General features: G+C 41.7%; 1 protein-coding gene across 4 annotated transcripts in view; it reads left to right on the forward strand.

The window, feature by feature from the left end:
* The window catches only part of MINK1 (misshapen like kinase 1), a 302,641-nt gene that overhangs the window by 235,970 nt on the left and 51,741 nt on the right, over positions 1 to 14,930 (forward strand). For all 4 annotated transcript variants that reach the window (XM_030186952.1, XM_030186954.1, XM_030186955.1 and 1 more), the window contains 2 exons: positions 1,459 to 1,544; positions 14,539 to 14,651. In XM_030186952.1, the coding sequence (XP_030042812.1) occupies positions 1,459 to 1,544; positions 14,539 to 14,651 (199 nt within the window). The remainder of the gene's footprint in view (positions 1 to 1,458; positions 1,545 to 14,538; positions 14,652 to 14,930) is intronic.

A 14,930-nucleotide genomic window follows, 5' to 3' on the forward strand; every position in this document is an offset into this window, starting at 1 on the left:
TGCTGGAGAGGGAGAGTGGGAATAAGGACTGAACTAGGCCCTTTTTTGCTTTCTAGAGTCTATCTGTTAATGCTGTGGCAGAAAATTCAAGTTTTAAAACTATGGAGAAAAGGGTATAGAGACTAGCTAATAACATTTGCTGCTTTTTTTTTTTTTATTCTGTCTGTGTTTATCAGTATCATACAAGTCCTATTTTAAACCCAATCTTTAAGTTACCAAACACAGAGTAAAATAATGTCCCTTACCCAGAGAAATGTCCTCTTCTATCAGAACTTCTCAGAAAGAAAGTTAAGTAGGACCTTTCCTCTCTATATAGTTTGGATTCTAAGGAGACTTAAAAACAAACCCTTTGAAGCTAACTCAGTAATCAGATTACCCTTAGTAACCTTTGCAGATATTCTACTACCTCACACCTTTAATTAACACCTAATTCAGTTCAGTAGCAGTGCTACCTCTCCAGCAGGCAAAGAACAGAAAATAACTTTCTTTTAGGATAGTTTGAGCCTTGCTGCTATCCTTTTTAATACTCTTGGCTTTTGTTTCTACCTCTAGAGAAAGTTTCAGTTTAAAACTATGGGGAAAAGGGTTGAACTCTATGGAAACTAGTTAATCGTGCTTGCTTCTCTCTTTCTTATTTGTATTTTTTTCTAAGACTGAATTAGGCCCTTCTGTGCCTTCTAGAGTCTATCTTTTTTTTTTTAATCTGTGTTTATCAATATCCTACAAGTCCTTTTTTAAACCCAATCTTTGTTACCAAGCACAGAGTAAAATAATATCACTTACCCATAGAAATGTCCTCTTCTATCAGAACTTGTCAGAAATATTTACTGCGTGGATTTTTTTTGTTGCCTTATATAGAATCTGGCCCTAAGCGAGTTGTGCATTAATGTTATAGATTACAACTAAGCATGCGGATAGCACATACATACGTAAGTGCTGGTATTCTATAATTTACGTGCATGTGTCGCCTAATTTTAGCAAACTTGTTATAGAATGAAGAGGTAAGTTGCTGAATATCACAGCTATCTGTACAGCTATTGCTGTTCACCACTTAACATACATATTCAGTGCTGCCATTGCTGCAGATAGTGGCACTGAATATATGTAAGCAATTTAAATGTCTTGGCGGGTGTTTAAAACAAGCTCTGGTTACATCATTTGAATATTGACCCTTAAGTTCTTGCCTTTGTCCATCAGTAATACTTTTTTGCACAGTCGCGTATTACTCTTAATTCTCTGATGTTTAGTGTTCTAATAGAAGGTGATATTCCTCCTTTTCTATTTGGAGAAATAGCAGATGCTCGAATGGATGAGAGGGTGCAAATTGTCATCCGGAGTTTCTACAGGCAGCAGCTCCTCTAGGAGGGCGGTATCATGCAAGCTGCCCTTTGCTGCACTGTAGCAGGAACACCCCCTCTAGCACCTTGGTCTCATTCATGTCTCTTTAATTTTCATCAGGTACCCCAAAGGACAACATCCATTGCCACCGCCTTGAACACCAGTGCAGCTATTGGAAGTCGGCAAATTCAGGCAGTGAGAGCAAGGTGAGAATTCAGTCCTTATTCCACAGTGTTTCTCTGGCACTAGTAAAACCTGTAGTTAATTTAGTGATATACTAAGGGATGCATTCAGTACCACAGCAGTGACATGCCACATGAGAGTGTGGGAACACCAGTTGGTGACAGTGTTCTGTGATATGAGTGGATTCATTCCATGTCTCTCTAGCAGTAATGGTATGGGACTCATTCTGTGTTACTGTTGTGTGATATCACATAAATGTCTTTGTTTCTGCAGTATAATATAGTAGAATTCCATATGTGCATAGAATTCCATAAAGGATTGTTTTTGTTTTACTCAGGGAATGTAGTAGACAAGGCCCATCAACAGAGTCTGCTAGAGAGTTGAATGCTCAACTCTTCCTCATCTTCACAGCAGTAGCAGCAGCATAGAACCTTCCATTTTGAGCTGTAGGTTTGTAGGGTATAGATTTTTGTTCTAGCAATACCCGTATATTTTTTTCTTCTTCATGCAGCTTGTTTGGTGGTGGTCTTTCTATGACTACTAGTAAAAAAGGCCCGTTTCTGAAGGCAAGGAAACGGGCCCTAGGCAGGCAATTCCTGCCCCCCCCCCCCCCCCCATCGGCGAACCTGTCACCCATTCCCCCCCCCCGGACCGCCGAAAACCGCCCCCCGCCGCCGTTGTGTACTACCTGTGCTGACGGGGGACCCAAACCCCCGTCAGCCGAAGTGTTGTGCCCTTCGCGTTCCTTCCTCATCTTCTCTGGAAGTTCCTCTGCGTGCGTCTGATGTCAGACGCACGCAGTCAGATGCACACAGAGGAACTTCCAGAGAAGATGAGGAAGGAAATCGAAGGGCACAACAACACTTCGGCTGTTGGGTAGTACACAACGGCGGCGGGGGGCGGTTTTCGGCGGTCCGGGGGAGGGGGCGACAGGTTCGCAGAGGGGGGGGGGGTCGAGGGGGCCGTAGTGCGGGGGGTGACAGCGCGTTTCCCTACTCCTCCCCTTGCCTTGGAATCAGCTGTCATGACGTCAGTGACGTCAGTGCGTGTCTGCCTAGGGAGCTACTGTCCCAGGCACAGAACGTTGGAGGTGAGAATTATTATATAGGATGGGTGATAGCCTGTAGTCTGGCATTATTCCTGTGTGCAGAGAAATGCCACTGGAACCTTCCATCCTTAGGGGTGATTCATCCTAATCAGGGAGATCTGAGATGCTGCAAATGGTAGTGCCACAGACAGGTGAACAGATCCATGTGAGAATGAAGGTCCACCACACTGGGATCACCTAGTAAAACCTTGGTGGCAAGGCAGTCTTTGAGGGCTGTTCTAAATAAGCAGGATACCTTCCCTATGTCCCTTTTACTTTTTATGTGTCCTACTACCACCACTTAGAGCTGAGCTCTTTTCTCGGGAGCTGCAGATTGCTCCCTTAATGAAATAACCTGGAGACCAAGGAGTGCTGTGGGCATACAGCCAACTGCACATGCCTCCAGTAACCTCCGACTGAAGTCTTCCTTAGGTAAGAATAGAAACTGTAGTGGTTTCCTTCTGCTTCTAAGAAAGTGATTGAAGTCCTATTCCTGTAAGATCATATGTAGAACTGAAGGTAAACAAGCAAGTTATACCATGTTTCCCCGAATATAAGACACTGTCTTATATTAATTTTTGCGCCCAAAAAGGCGCTAGGTCTTATTTTCAGGGGAGGTCTTAGTATTTCGGGGAAACACGGTTGGCCCGCCCACCTTCCCTCCGTCACTCCTGCAACTACCGGTAACCCCCCCCCCGAGGTCGCGCCCCCCCCCCCCCCCCCACCCGAGATGGCGCTTCCACCCGAAGTCGCCGGACCCCACCCCCCTCCGTCGCTCTGAAACTAACCTGAACTTAAGCCTCCTTTCACTTTCCTTCCAGTTCGCAGGAGCAGCAGGGCAGGCCTCTCCTTCCTTCCATGCGCCCGTTACGTCAGGCGAGGGCGGGTCACGGAAGGAAGGAGTAGCCTGCCCTCCTGCTGCTGCTGCTTGCTGCGAACTGGAAGGAAAGTGAAAGGAGACTTAAGTTCAGGTTAGTTTCGGAGCGACGGAGGGGGGTGGGGGCGCCATCTCGGATGGGGGGGGCGACCTCGGGTGGGGGGTTAGTTTCGGAGCGACGGAGGGGGGGCAAGGCGATCTCGGGTGGGGGGGGGGGGGGGGCGACCCTACTTACCGGTAAAAGAAAAACTTTGCTAGGCCTTACTTTCGGGGGAGGCCTTATATTTTCCAAGGGCACCAAAAACCTCGGTAGGTCTTATTTTATGGGGATGCCCTATTTTCGGGGAAACACGGTAGGTAGAACTTTTCTATTGCACTAGCTAAATCCATCTGTGACTTGTCCTATGAAGAAACAAATATATATACTTAGAAGGAAATCAAACTAAGCAGCCACCTTTATTTTCATTCACTTTAATATTATTCCAAAAGGACTTAGGATCACCAAAACTGTAGCAACAAAAAAAAGTTATCACCTACAACTTATTTGTTGAAATGCAAAGAAATTGAGACAGCAAAGGTAGAAGGGAAGAGGTGAGATGGAGTCATAACTTGCAGGAGAAGAATGGTTCAATGAGAATATATGATCACAGCATGTTTTGAAGGCAGAGAGGATGGCTGCCGTAGAAATTGACAGATTGAAGATGTGATAGAAGATAACAGGAGAGATGGTATAGAAGAGTTGAGTGAGCATGGGATCAAAGGAGCAAATGGTTAATTTGGAGGAGGAGAGAAGGAGGAGTGGCCTAGTGGTTAGGGTGGTGGACTTTGGTCCCGGGGAACTGAGGAACTGCGTTCGATTCCCACCTCAGGCACAGGCAGCTCCCTGTGACTCTGGGCAAGTCACTTAACCACCCTCCATTGCCCCATGTAAGCCGCATTGAGCCTGCCATGAGTGGGAAAGCACAGGGTACAAATGTTAATAAAAAAAAAAAGTGGTTTCCTGCTTTGTGATCTAAGAAAATGAGGCTAAAGTGGCTAGGTTTAATGAAAGGTGAAGGGATAGTGAAAGGTTGGTGGACTTCTGAAGAGTAATCTTGGGAGTCGAGATTACTACTCTTTCTCAGGGTAAATCAACATAGTGATTCAACAGAAGTCATGTTGGCCTTAAGAGTGAGATTTAAGAACGGGAATTTAAATATCACTTCCATTAAGTTTTTTTGACATGGTTGCATGTTTTGGTAAATCAGTCTTTAAGATCAGGACTTTTTCCAACATCATTGGGAGATTTAACACCACTATTAAAAAAAATCCCTCTAGTAGTAAGGAGGATCTTAGGAATTATAGCCCGCGGTGAATATTCCAATTTTTGTGAAGATTTTGGAATCAGTAGTGACTATATAGGTGACATTATGTGGAACGTCATAATATTTTGCACCCATTAGTTTGGTTTCAGAAAGGATTCTAGTGCAGAATCGTTGCTTGGTCTTTTAGTTAATGACATCAGAAGACTGTAGAGTATAGGACAACAAACTATTATTGTCCAGTTTGATCTTTCAACTGCATTTGATGTTGTAGATCATACTGTTTAATGAACATGTTGGTTGAGATAGGTATAGTCGATAGGGTCTGTACCTGGCAGAAAGGTTTTCTTGAACATAGATCTTACAGTGAAATATCAGGATCTTTTATATGGCTCATGGAGATCTATCGGTGGAGTACCTCAGGGTTCCCCACTGTCTCCAATTCTGTTCACCGTGATGATGAGTTCCTTAGGTAAATTTTTGTCCATACTGAAAGTAAATTATTACATCTATGCAGGTGACATCACACTTCTTATTCCAATTGAGAGTTCGGCATTAATTCTAACACTGTTCAGAATTGTATGGATGCTGTAGAGGGTAGGCCTTTACATCATGTCTTAAGCTAAATGCAGAAGAAACTAAAATGATGTAGTTAGGCACATTGACACCACAGCTTAAAAAGAATAATCTTTCTTTAAAGAGTATTAATTTGAAGAATGAATCAGGATTAAAGGTTATTTGATCCAATGTTATCTTTTGATAGGTTAATTCAATATCAAAAAAAATTTGGGGCAGCTGAGACAATTAAGAATACAGAAATACCTTTCTTTTAATCAGTTTGGTCTGCATCAGTTGTTCAAGCTCTTATAATAAGTCAACTTGACTATTGTAATCTTCTTTATGTAGGATGTTCCAAATTATTATATTGACGGTTATAGACACTTCAAAATACATCAGCAAGGCTGATTGGTCAGGTCACAAAATGGGAGAGTGCAACTTCTCTTCTTAGACAGTTGCATTGGCTCCCTATAGAAGCATGGATATTGTATAAATTATGTGCGCTAATATTTAATGTCATTTATGGTCTGGCACCAGTATCACTCGTGTCTTTATTGTGGTTCCCTTCATCAAGGAAAGGTCTCAGCACTGAAAGCCAGTTAAAACTTAATTTTCCCTCAGTGTCTCAGATTAACTGTAAGTGTGCACATACTTTGTTATGTCAGCTAAAATTTGGAATTCCTTGCCAAAGGTGATTAGATTAGAATTGAATTATATAAAATTCAGGAAGAAATTGAAAACCTATTTATTTACTCGTTACTTCAGCTAACTTTTAAGGGAACTTCAACTTTTATTCTGTAGTTTCCCAGTTTAAATCGGCTTGCTGCTTTTATTGCAAACCGCATTGAACATAGAAGGTAATTGTGGAATAGAAATATAGTTCTAACTGTAATCCTAAATAACAAGCAGTAGATTTTTGTACTTTCAGGTTTATCAGTATCATAGCTAAACTGGTTTCATGAAAATTTTAAGTTCATGGCAATGATAAGAATCTGAGGCTATGGTTTCCAAGATAGCAGAGTCTTTTGTGTTTATTGAATTCATAATTAAGGTGATTTGTTTTCTTGTTTTCTAAATTTTGAGCTGAAAAACTGCTTAATACAGTAACAGTTGATATCTTGTTCCAGAGCCCTGGAGGAAATGCAGTCTGCCCAGTTCCCTAGGAAGAGAGAATTTGGGGGGGGGGGGTTCTTTTTTTTTTTTTTTTTATTTGATGTAAACTGCTTTGATAGCTTGTTGAAGGGTGGGTATAGCAATTTATTATTCTGTTTTTTTAACTTATTTTCTTTATTAATATTTCAAATGAAACAAATATACAGAAAAGAAAGAAAAACAAAGAACAGTAAAAGGAAACAATTTACAATTAAACAGTCCACATCAAGGGAGATACTTTGTGCAATATTTGAACATAGAGTACAGAAAGGAACAAGAAGATTCATAAATGAATCTATGGAGGTCTTTTACTAAAGCGTAGCTCGAGTTACCTGCAGCAGGGCCCATTTTATTCCTATGGGTCCTGCTGCAGATAACTTGAGTTAAGCTTTAGTAAAAGGACCCCTATATCTTTTACTGCTGCAATCTTACTTCCCTTGTTATTTCTTATCCTTGCCTATAGTCTTTGCCATGGCTGATTCTTTATCTGATAGAAAATTAGCCAAATGAACATTATTAAAAACAGACAAGGTACAGAAGTAAGAGCTTACCACAAAGAGGTGAAGGCAAGATATTTACACTCCGAAGGGACTATCAATCCACACAGAAAAGTGCAGCTAGCTCAGCAAAAGAAAGGATCCATTGCCTGCAGAAAACAGTAAGACCCAGAAACTTGCACAGAGCCTCTGGAGTAGAGGGGAAAGGAAGTTGTACAATAGAATACACTTGTTTAGAAGTAATAGACCAACCTTGAGCAGACAGACACACACCCGAAAAGCAACCTGGGAAGATACAAATTGCAATTTCTCTTTGTTAACCTTGAGGCCAAGGCCTGCAAGAGATTTCAACAACAATAAAGTATCTTTAGTACAAGTTTCTTTGGTGGTTCAACATGATAACAAATCATCAACATATTGGACCAGTGTGGAAGATTCAAGCTGCACCCAAACAAGGAAGGATTACTTACAGAAACAGTATGTATACTAAAAATAAAAAAATAGGGAAGGGATGTAGATCAACCAATAATCAGTAGGACTCCAAGTTTAGGTAAACAAAAAGTCTTTATTGCCAGAAGGCTGATACAATGGACTTCACACGGTCCCGTGTTTCGGCAACAATATACCTGCCTCAGGAGTCAAAATATCTGAGAAACTGTCACCAATGTCTTTCCACAAAAGATATAGCAGAAAAATTGCTAGGTTGATATATCACTGCTCAAACAGTCAACAACAGTAAAGTATCTTTAGTACAACCTTCTGGCTATCTGAGGCGCTAGATTTTCTTTACTACAATACATCTTTTTGGCCTGATTTTTTCGGTTACATAACATAGTAGATGACGGCAGAAAAAGACCTGCACGGTCCATCCAGTCTGCCCAACAAGATAACTCATATTTGCTGCTTTTTGTGTATACCCTACTTTGATTTGTACCTGTGCTCTTCAGGGCACAGACCGTATAAGTCTGCCCCGCACTATCCCCGCCTCCCAACCACCAGCCCCACCTCCCAACCACCGGCTCTGGCACAGGCACAGACCGTATAAGTCTGCCCAGCACTATCCTCACCTCCCCACCACCAGCCTGTATTTTAACTGATGTCTCAGCCTTACTTCATACAGCCAGTATCAGATGCTTTTCAGTCTGTCCGTATCAGTGGTTATTTGTCTTCCACTTCATCACATTTGTTTTGCTGCTTTGGCCTGTCTGTGTCTGCTATACTTCAGCCTCTCAGTATCTTTGATTCATCCTCTGTTAAGAGTATTTCTCTTCTACCTTAATTTTTTTCCTCTAATGCTTATAGCTTCTCCAGGCTGTTGATTATTCTTCTTAGGCTACAGTTTTGAACTCTCACCCTATTTGTGAACTTTTGTTATATCCTACAAGTTCTGCAATGGGCTGGTAGAACACTAAGGGGTCCTTATGCGCGCTGCCCACACAGGAAACAATAAATTTTATATTTTAGCAGGCAGGGCATGTCGGGGGTAGACAGTGAGCGTGTCTGCCCTAATCGGTGCATCAACATTGCTACACAATAACTGATTAGCACATGAGCCCTTACCGCCTACAAAATAGGTGTGGTAAGAGCCCGTGTACTAATGGCCATGCACTAATGATAATATTAGTGTTTGGCCATTAATGCCAAAAATAGAAAATCAGCCATTTTCTTGCTGCAGCAAAAAGTGGCCTTAGTGCGGAAAGGCCCATGTAAGGGGTGTGCTAAAGCCACTTTTTCCGCAGTTTTGTAAAAGGGGCCCCTAAAGAAGGAGAAATTATGACCTGCCTACTAATTTTCTTTCCTTTAGTCCTACTAGACAAGACCAGAAACTCACCTTTGTACATTCTTACATTTTCTGCTTTCTTCCTAGATGCTTAACCTTTTCTTTCCAGTATGGTGTCTTTCTGCCTTTGTTTTGAGTTTCCTCTTTCGCCTCTTCAAGCACTTCAGCAGTCATTTATCGATCCCCTAATAAGTCCCTTTTTTCCTTTCTCACTGACTTTGATCAGCCTGCCTGTCTGACATTGCTGCCTGGATGTCTCAGCACCATCTGAAACTAAACATGACCAAGACTGAGCTTCTTATCTTTCCCCCTAAACCAACCTCTCCTCCTCCCCCATTCTCTATTTCTGTGGAGAACACTTTCATCCTTCCTGTCTCATTAGCTCATAACCTTGGGGTCATCTTCAACTCCTCCCTCTCCTTCTCTGCACATATTCAGCAGACTGCTAAAACCTGTCGTTTCTTTCTCTATAATATCAGCAAAATTTGCCCTTTCCTTTCTGAGCACCTTACCAGAACCCTCATCCACATTCTTATCACCTCTCGCTTAGACTATTGCGACTTGCTTCTCACAGGTCTCCCACTTAGCCATCTCTCTCTTTTTCAATCTGTTCAAAATTCTGCTGCACGACTAATATTCCGCCAGTGTCGTTATGCTCATATTAGCCCTCTCCTCATCACTTCACTGGCTTCCTATCCGTTTCCGCATACAGTTCAAACTCCTCATTGACCCATAAGTGCATTCATTCTGCAGCTCCTCAGTACCTCTCCACTCTCATATCTCCCTACATTCCTCCCCGGGAACTCCGTTCACTGGGTAAATCTCTCTTATCTGCACCCTTCTCCTCCACCGCTAACTCCAGACTCGGTTCCTTTTATCTTGCTGCACCATATGCCTGGAATAGACTTCCTGAGCCGGTACGTCAAACTCCATCTCTGGAGTAGTAGTAGTATTTCCTGGCTCAAGGAGGAGGAGTCAACAGTAACAGTCTCTGATATTCGCAACACATGTTTATCTATGGAACCTTTAACAGATGCAGGGGCAGCATCTACCCCTCATGACTTGATCTTTCTCTTACCTATATGGTGGTAATAAAAAGAAGAAACACAGAGAGTAACTTGTGGGTCTTCACCAACAGCAAAATTCTAAGAGAAAAAAACTTGTGGCACTCCATTGTTGCTCCACAGGGACTCCTAAGAGGCAAGGTGTGCTTCTTAGGGCATGTCCTGGATGCACCCTGCAACTGCACTGTAGTACAGTGCTGATCTTACAGTCCAGAGCTAGGACCCAGGCAGCTCAGGTTGATCTACTACTGTTCTTGTAGGATAATCCAGGATTCAGGGCTCCTCCTGTACAACACTCTCACTAACTAAACTTCAGATAACCACAGACATTCCAGCCTGGATTTGAGAGCTCATGTAGAGGATCTCCACTTCCAGAATCTACATGCTCAGGAAAAAGTTTTATCAGATAAATTTAATTGATCTAAGAGCAAATCTAAATGTTATAAGGGCTTTCATGGATCATTTGGCAGACAGAATCTGGTCCTCTTTTAAGATACCAACAAGATCACACAATACTAATAACCCTGCTCGACAACATAGGAATAACTGCAGCAGTAGCAGCCTAGTTCAGTGGTTTTCTAAGAACTAGATCCTACCTTGTCAAGCTATCCAATGAATTTTCAGCCTTCTGGATCCCTGAATGCGGGGTCCTGCAGGGTTCCCCGATATCACCAATATTATTCAATTTCCTGATGGCTCCACCTGGCAAGAAACTGGAAAAAATGGGTTTAAATCCATTCATATATGCAGACGATATCACTATCTACATACCTTTTAACAACAGCATCACAGAGATACTGGATAAGGCCAAAAGAAAACTCGACCTCGTGGAAACCTAGGCCACAACTATCAAACTTAAACTGAATCGAGACAAAACCAAACTCCTGGTTTTATCCAGCCAGCACAATCCCACTACTTACCAGAATCTCATAGCAGATTAACAATCTTACACAATCGAAACACAAATAAAAATACTAGGAATCATTCTCGACAAATATCTGACCCTTGAAGACCAAGTTTCTGCTATCACATCAAAAAGCTTCAAAGCACTATGGAAACTGAGAAGAATCTGAGACTATTTCCCCAGACAGTCATTCCGTCTTACAGTACAGACGCTGATATTGTCCCAACTAGACTACTGTAATGTAGTATATGATAGAGCAACCCCACTATTAGTAATGCTACATTGGCTCCCAATCAAGGCCAATTTTTCAAAACCAGCACAATCATCTTCAAAATACTGTTTAGCGTGTCACCAGATTATATGCTAGACATGATCAAACTATCACCAAGAAATGAAAACCCAGGAACCAGAGGTTACCTACTGCTTCACCTTTCCAACTGCAAAAACGTATTATACAAGTCCTCCTACACTGCGGAATTTAGCTACCTGGGCTCAAAATGGTGGAACTCAATTCCCATAGTCATAAGCATCACAAACTACCTTCAGTTCAGAAAAGACATAAAGACCTACCTCTTCATGAAATTCTTTGAGTAAAATATACACTGATCATTCTGGAACAACAATATATAACACAACTTCTAACTGTAACACATCTTTTCATTTAAGAAATGAACTAAGACATGTATCTTCTCAAGAAACCCAATGACTATTCCATTCGCAGTAATAGTTATCTTGCCAACCACTGTAAAACACAGCATCATACAACCTTGTCAATGTAATTGAATCAATGTAATCTCTAACAACTGTTAAATGTAATCCACATTGAACTGAAACTCTTGAACCGAAACTAAATAAATAAATATAAGAACATAAGTGTTGCTATACTGGGACAAGACTGAAGGTCCATCAAGTCCAGTATCCTGTTTCCAATAGTGGTCAAGCCAGGACACAAGTACCAGTCAAGATCCCAAAAACAGTGCAATACATTTATGCTGCTTATCCCAGAAATAAGCAGTGAATTTTCCCAAGTGCATTTTAATAATGTCTTATGTATTTTTGTTTTAGGAAGCTATCCAAACCTTTTTAAACCCATCTAAGCTACCTGCTTTTACAATATTCTCTGGCAATGAATTCCAGAGTTTAATTACACGTTGAGTGAAGAAATATTTCTCCATTCATTTAAACTTACTACTTTGTAGCTTCATTGGGTCCCCCCTAGTATTTTTGGAAAGAATGACCAAGTGATTCACGTCTACCCATTCCATTCCACTCAGTATTTTTTATACCTCTATCATATCTCCCCTCAGCCGTCTTTTCTCCATGCTGAAGAGCCCAAGCTGTTTCATCCTTTCCTCATAGGAAAGTCGTCCCATTCCCTTTATCATTTTTGTCGCTCTTCTCTGTAGCTTTTCTAATTCCACTATATCTTTTTTGAGATGCGGTGACCAGAATTGCACACAGTATTGAAAGTGCGTCGCACCATGGAGCAGTACAAAGACATTATAACATCCTCGTTTTTATTTCCATTCCTTTCCTAATAATACCTAACATTCTATTTGCTTTCTTTGCTGCCGCATCACACTGAGTAGAGGGTTTGAAAGTATCATCAACAATGACTCCTAGATCCTTTTCCTGGTCAGTGACTCCTAACGTGGAACCTTGCATCACGTAACTATAGTTCGGGTTCCTCTTTCCCATATGCATCACTTTGCACTTGCTCACAATAAACGTCATCTGCCATTTGGATGCCCAGTCTCATAAAGTTATCTTGCAATTTTTCTCAATCGTCTTGTGATTTAATCTCTTTGAATAACTTTGTGTCGTCGGCAAATTTATTACCTCACTAGTTATTCCCATATCTAGATTTTCTTTTAGCTCTAATAGCATCTTTCACCTCACTTTTTAACCATGCCGGCTGTCATTTGGTCTTCCTTCCTCCTTTTTTAATAGACAGAATATATTTGGCCTGGGCTTCCAGGGTGGTATTTTTGAACAGCAGAAGGCAAAAGTAGAGACTAATAGACGATTCACCACTGGAGACGTGAGTCCAACAGTCTTTATTATATCAGAGATAATGACCCGACACAGGCCGTGTTTCGACGCTAAAAAGCGTCTGCATCAGGGGTCAATAAATACACCAAGTAATGAATGCAAAACGAAGAGTCCTACTTGTATATGTGTTGTCAACTCACTGATCACGTAGCACGTAGCACCAAACAGAATATGCTGGATACAAACTATCAGATATTGACCCCTGATGCAGATGCTTTTTAGCGTCGAAACACGGCCTGTGTCGAGTCGTTATCTGTGATATAATAAAGACTGTTGGACTCACGTCTCCAGTAGTGAATCGTCTATTAGTCTCTACTTTTGCCTTCTGTGATTCGTCATCGTAGAGAACTTTTCCTGTTCTATATTTTGGATTTTTGAACAGCATCCACACCTGATGTAAATTTTGACTTTCACAGCTGCTCCTCTAAATTTCCTCTCCTCCTCCCCCCCCCCCCCCCCCCCCCCCCACTGTTTTTCTCATTTTATCATAGTCTCCTTTTTGAAAGTTAAATACTAACATATTGGATTTCCTGTACTTACTCCAGAGCTTATATCAAATCTGATCATGTTATGATCACTGTTATCAAGAGGCCCCAGCACCATTACTACCTGCAGCAGACCATTCGCTCCACTAAGGACTACATAAGTACATAAGTACATAAGTAGTGCCATACTGGGAAAGACCAAAGGTCCATCTAGCCCAGCATCCTGTCACCGACAGTGGCCAATCCAGGTCAAGGGCACCTGGCACGCTCCCCAAACGTAAAAACATTCCAGACAAGTTATACCTAAAAATGGGGAATTTTTCCAAGTCCATTTAATAGCGGTCTATGGACTTGTCCTTTAGGAATCTATCTAACCCCTTTTTAAACTCCGTCAAGCTAACCGCCCGTACCACGTTCTCCGGCAACGAATTCCAGAGTCTAATTACACGTTGGGTCTAGAATTGTTCCTCCTCTTGTTGGCTCCTGAACCAGCTGCTCCATAAAGCAGTCCTTGATTCCATCGAGGAATTTCATCTCTCTAACATGCACTGATGTTACCTTTATCCAGTCAGTAAATTTGGCCAGTAAAATTTCCCTAATTCCCAGACTGACAATTGGGTAATTTACGTTCTATGTGAATAAGCAATTGTTTTTAACAGCAGGCTTTCTTCTCCTGCATCAACAGAACTTCAAAATATTTTAAAGGCAATATGTAACTCTGAATGCATGTGTAAGGGCTGATATTTGTTTTAGTGCTTAGAAAAAGCAACGTTACTTATCTGTAATAGGTGTTCTATAAGAACAGCAAACTATTGGTCTTCTCAGGTACCTCCTGCGTCATCATGGCGTTGATGTTCTCCAAGTTATAGTTACATTTTGAACTGAGGGACGATTTGCATGAGTGCTGTGGTGGATGATGTCTGAAAGTTCTAGAAACATCATTGTCACTGCTTCTACCTGTACTTGTCTGATGACATCACCCATGTGTGAGGACTTATGTTTTGCAGCCCTCGGAGAAGACTTGTTACAGATGTGCAGCTTGCTGGTCATACTTAATATCTCAGATACACTCTGATCTCCCTGGGCTAAACGGGGTATGTCAGAAGTGGAAGCTGCATAGCCAAAGGCTGCCAGGTTGACAAGGGACTGAAATATTTCCTATTGTGGTTGGGTGGTGGAGAGAATAAAAATTGAAACAAAAAGTGAGCTGGACACTTTCCAGATCTTACCTTGCCCTCAATATTTGTTTCGCACCTATAGTAACCCTGACCTACGCCGGAGTGAGCCAGGCTGGGAGCGAGCTGACAGCTTCCTGCAGGCGGGGCACCCCAGCTTCCCCCAAGCTGGATCTCTGGAGAGGAACAGGATAGGAGGTAAGGCAAGGAGGTGCCAGGGCCAACATTCTATTTATATTCAGTTTATTTCTGTGCATGTAACAGCACCAGCTATCATATGCCTTGTTATTATACAAATTTAAGAGCAGTATCATAAAAATATGTAACCCTAGCTCACTCTTTAACATAAAGGGTTTTGTAGTCTTTTGGCCCAAGAGTTTCAAGTAAAACGCCATAAACGAGTTAGTTGTTTGTTTATTTATTCAATCAGCCTCTGTTTCTTCCTAGCAAGCCATGGAACATGAGAATAGCCATACT

This window comes from Microcaecilia unicolor, chromosome 14 (assembly GCF_901765095.1).
Source record: "Microcaecilia unicolor chromosome 14, aMicUni1.1, whole genome shotgun sequence".
In the NCBI taxonomy this organism is placed as follows: domain Eukaryota; kingdom Metazoa; phylum Chordata; class Amphibia; order Gymnophiona; family Siphonopidae; genus Microcaecilia; species Microcaecilia unicolor.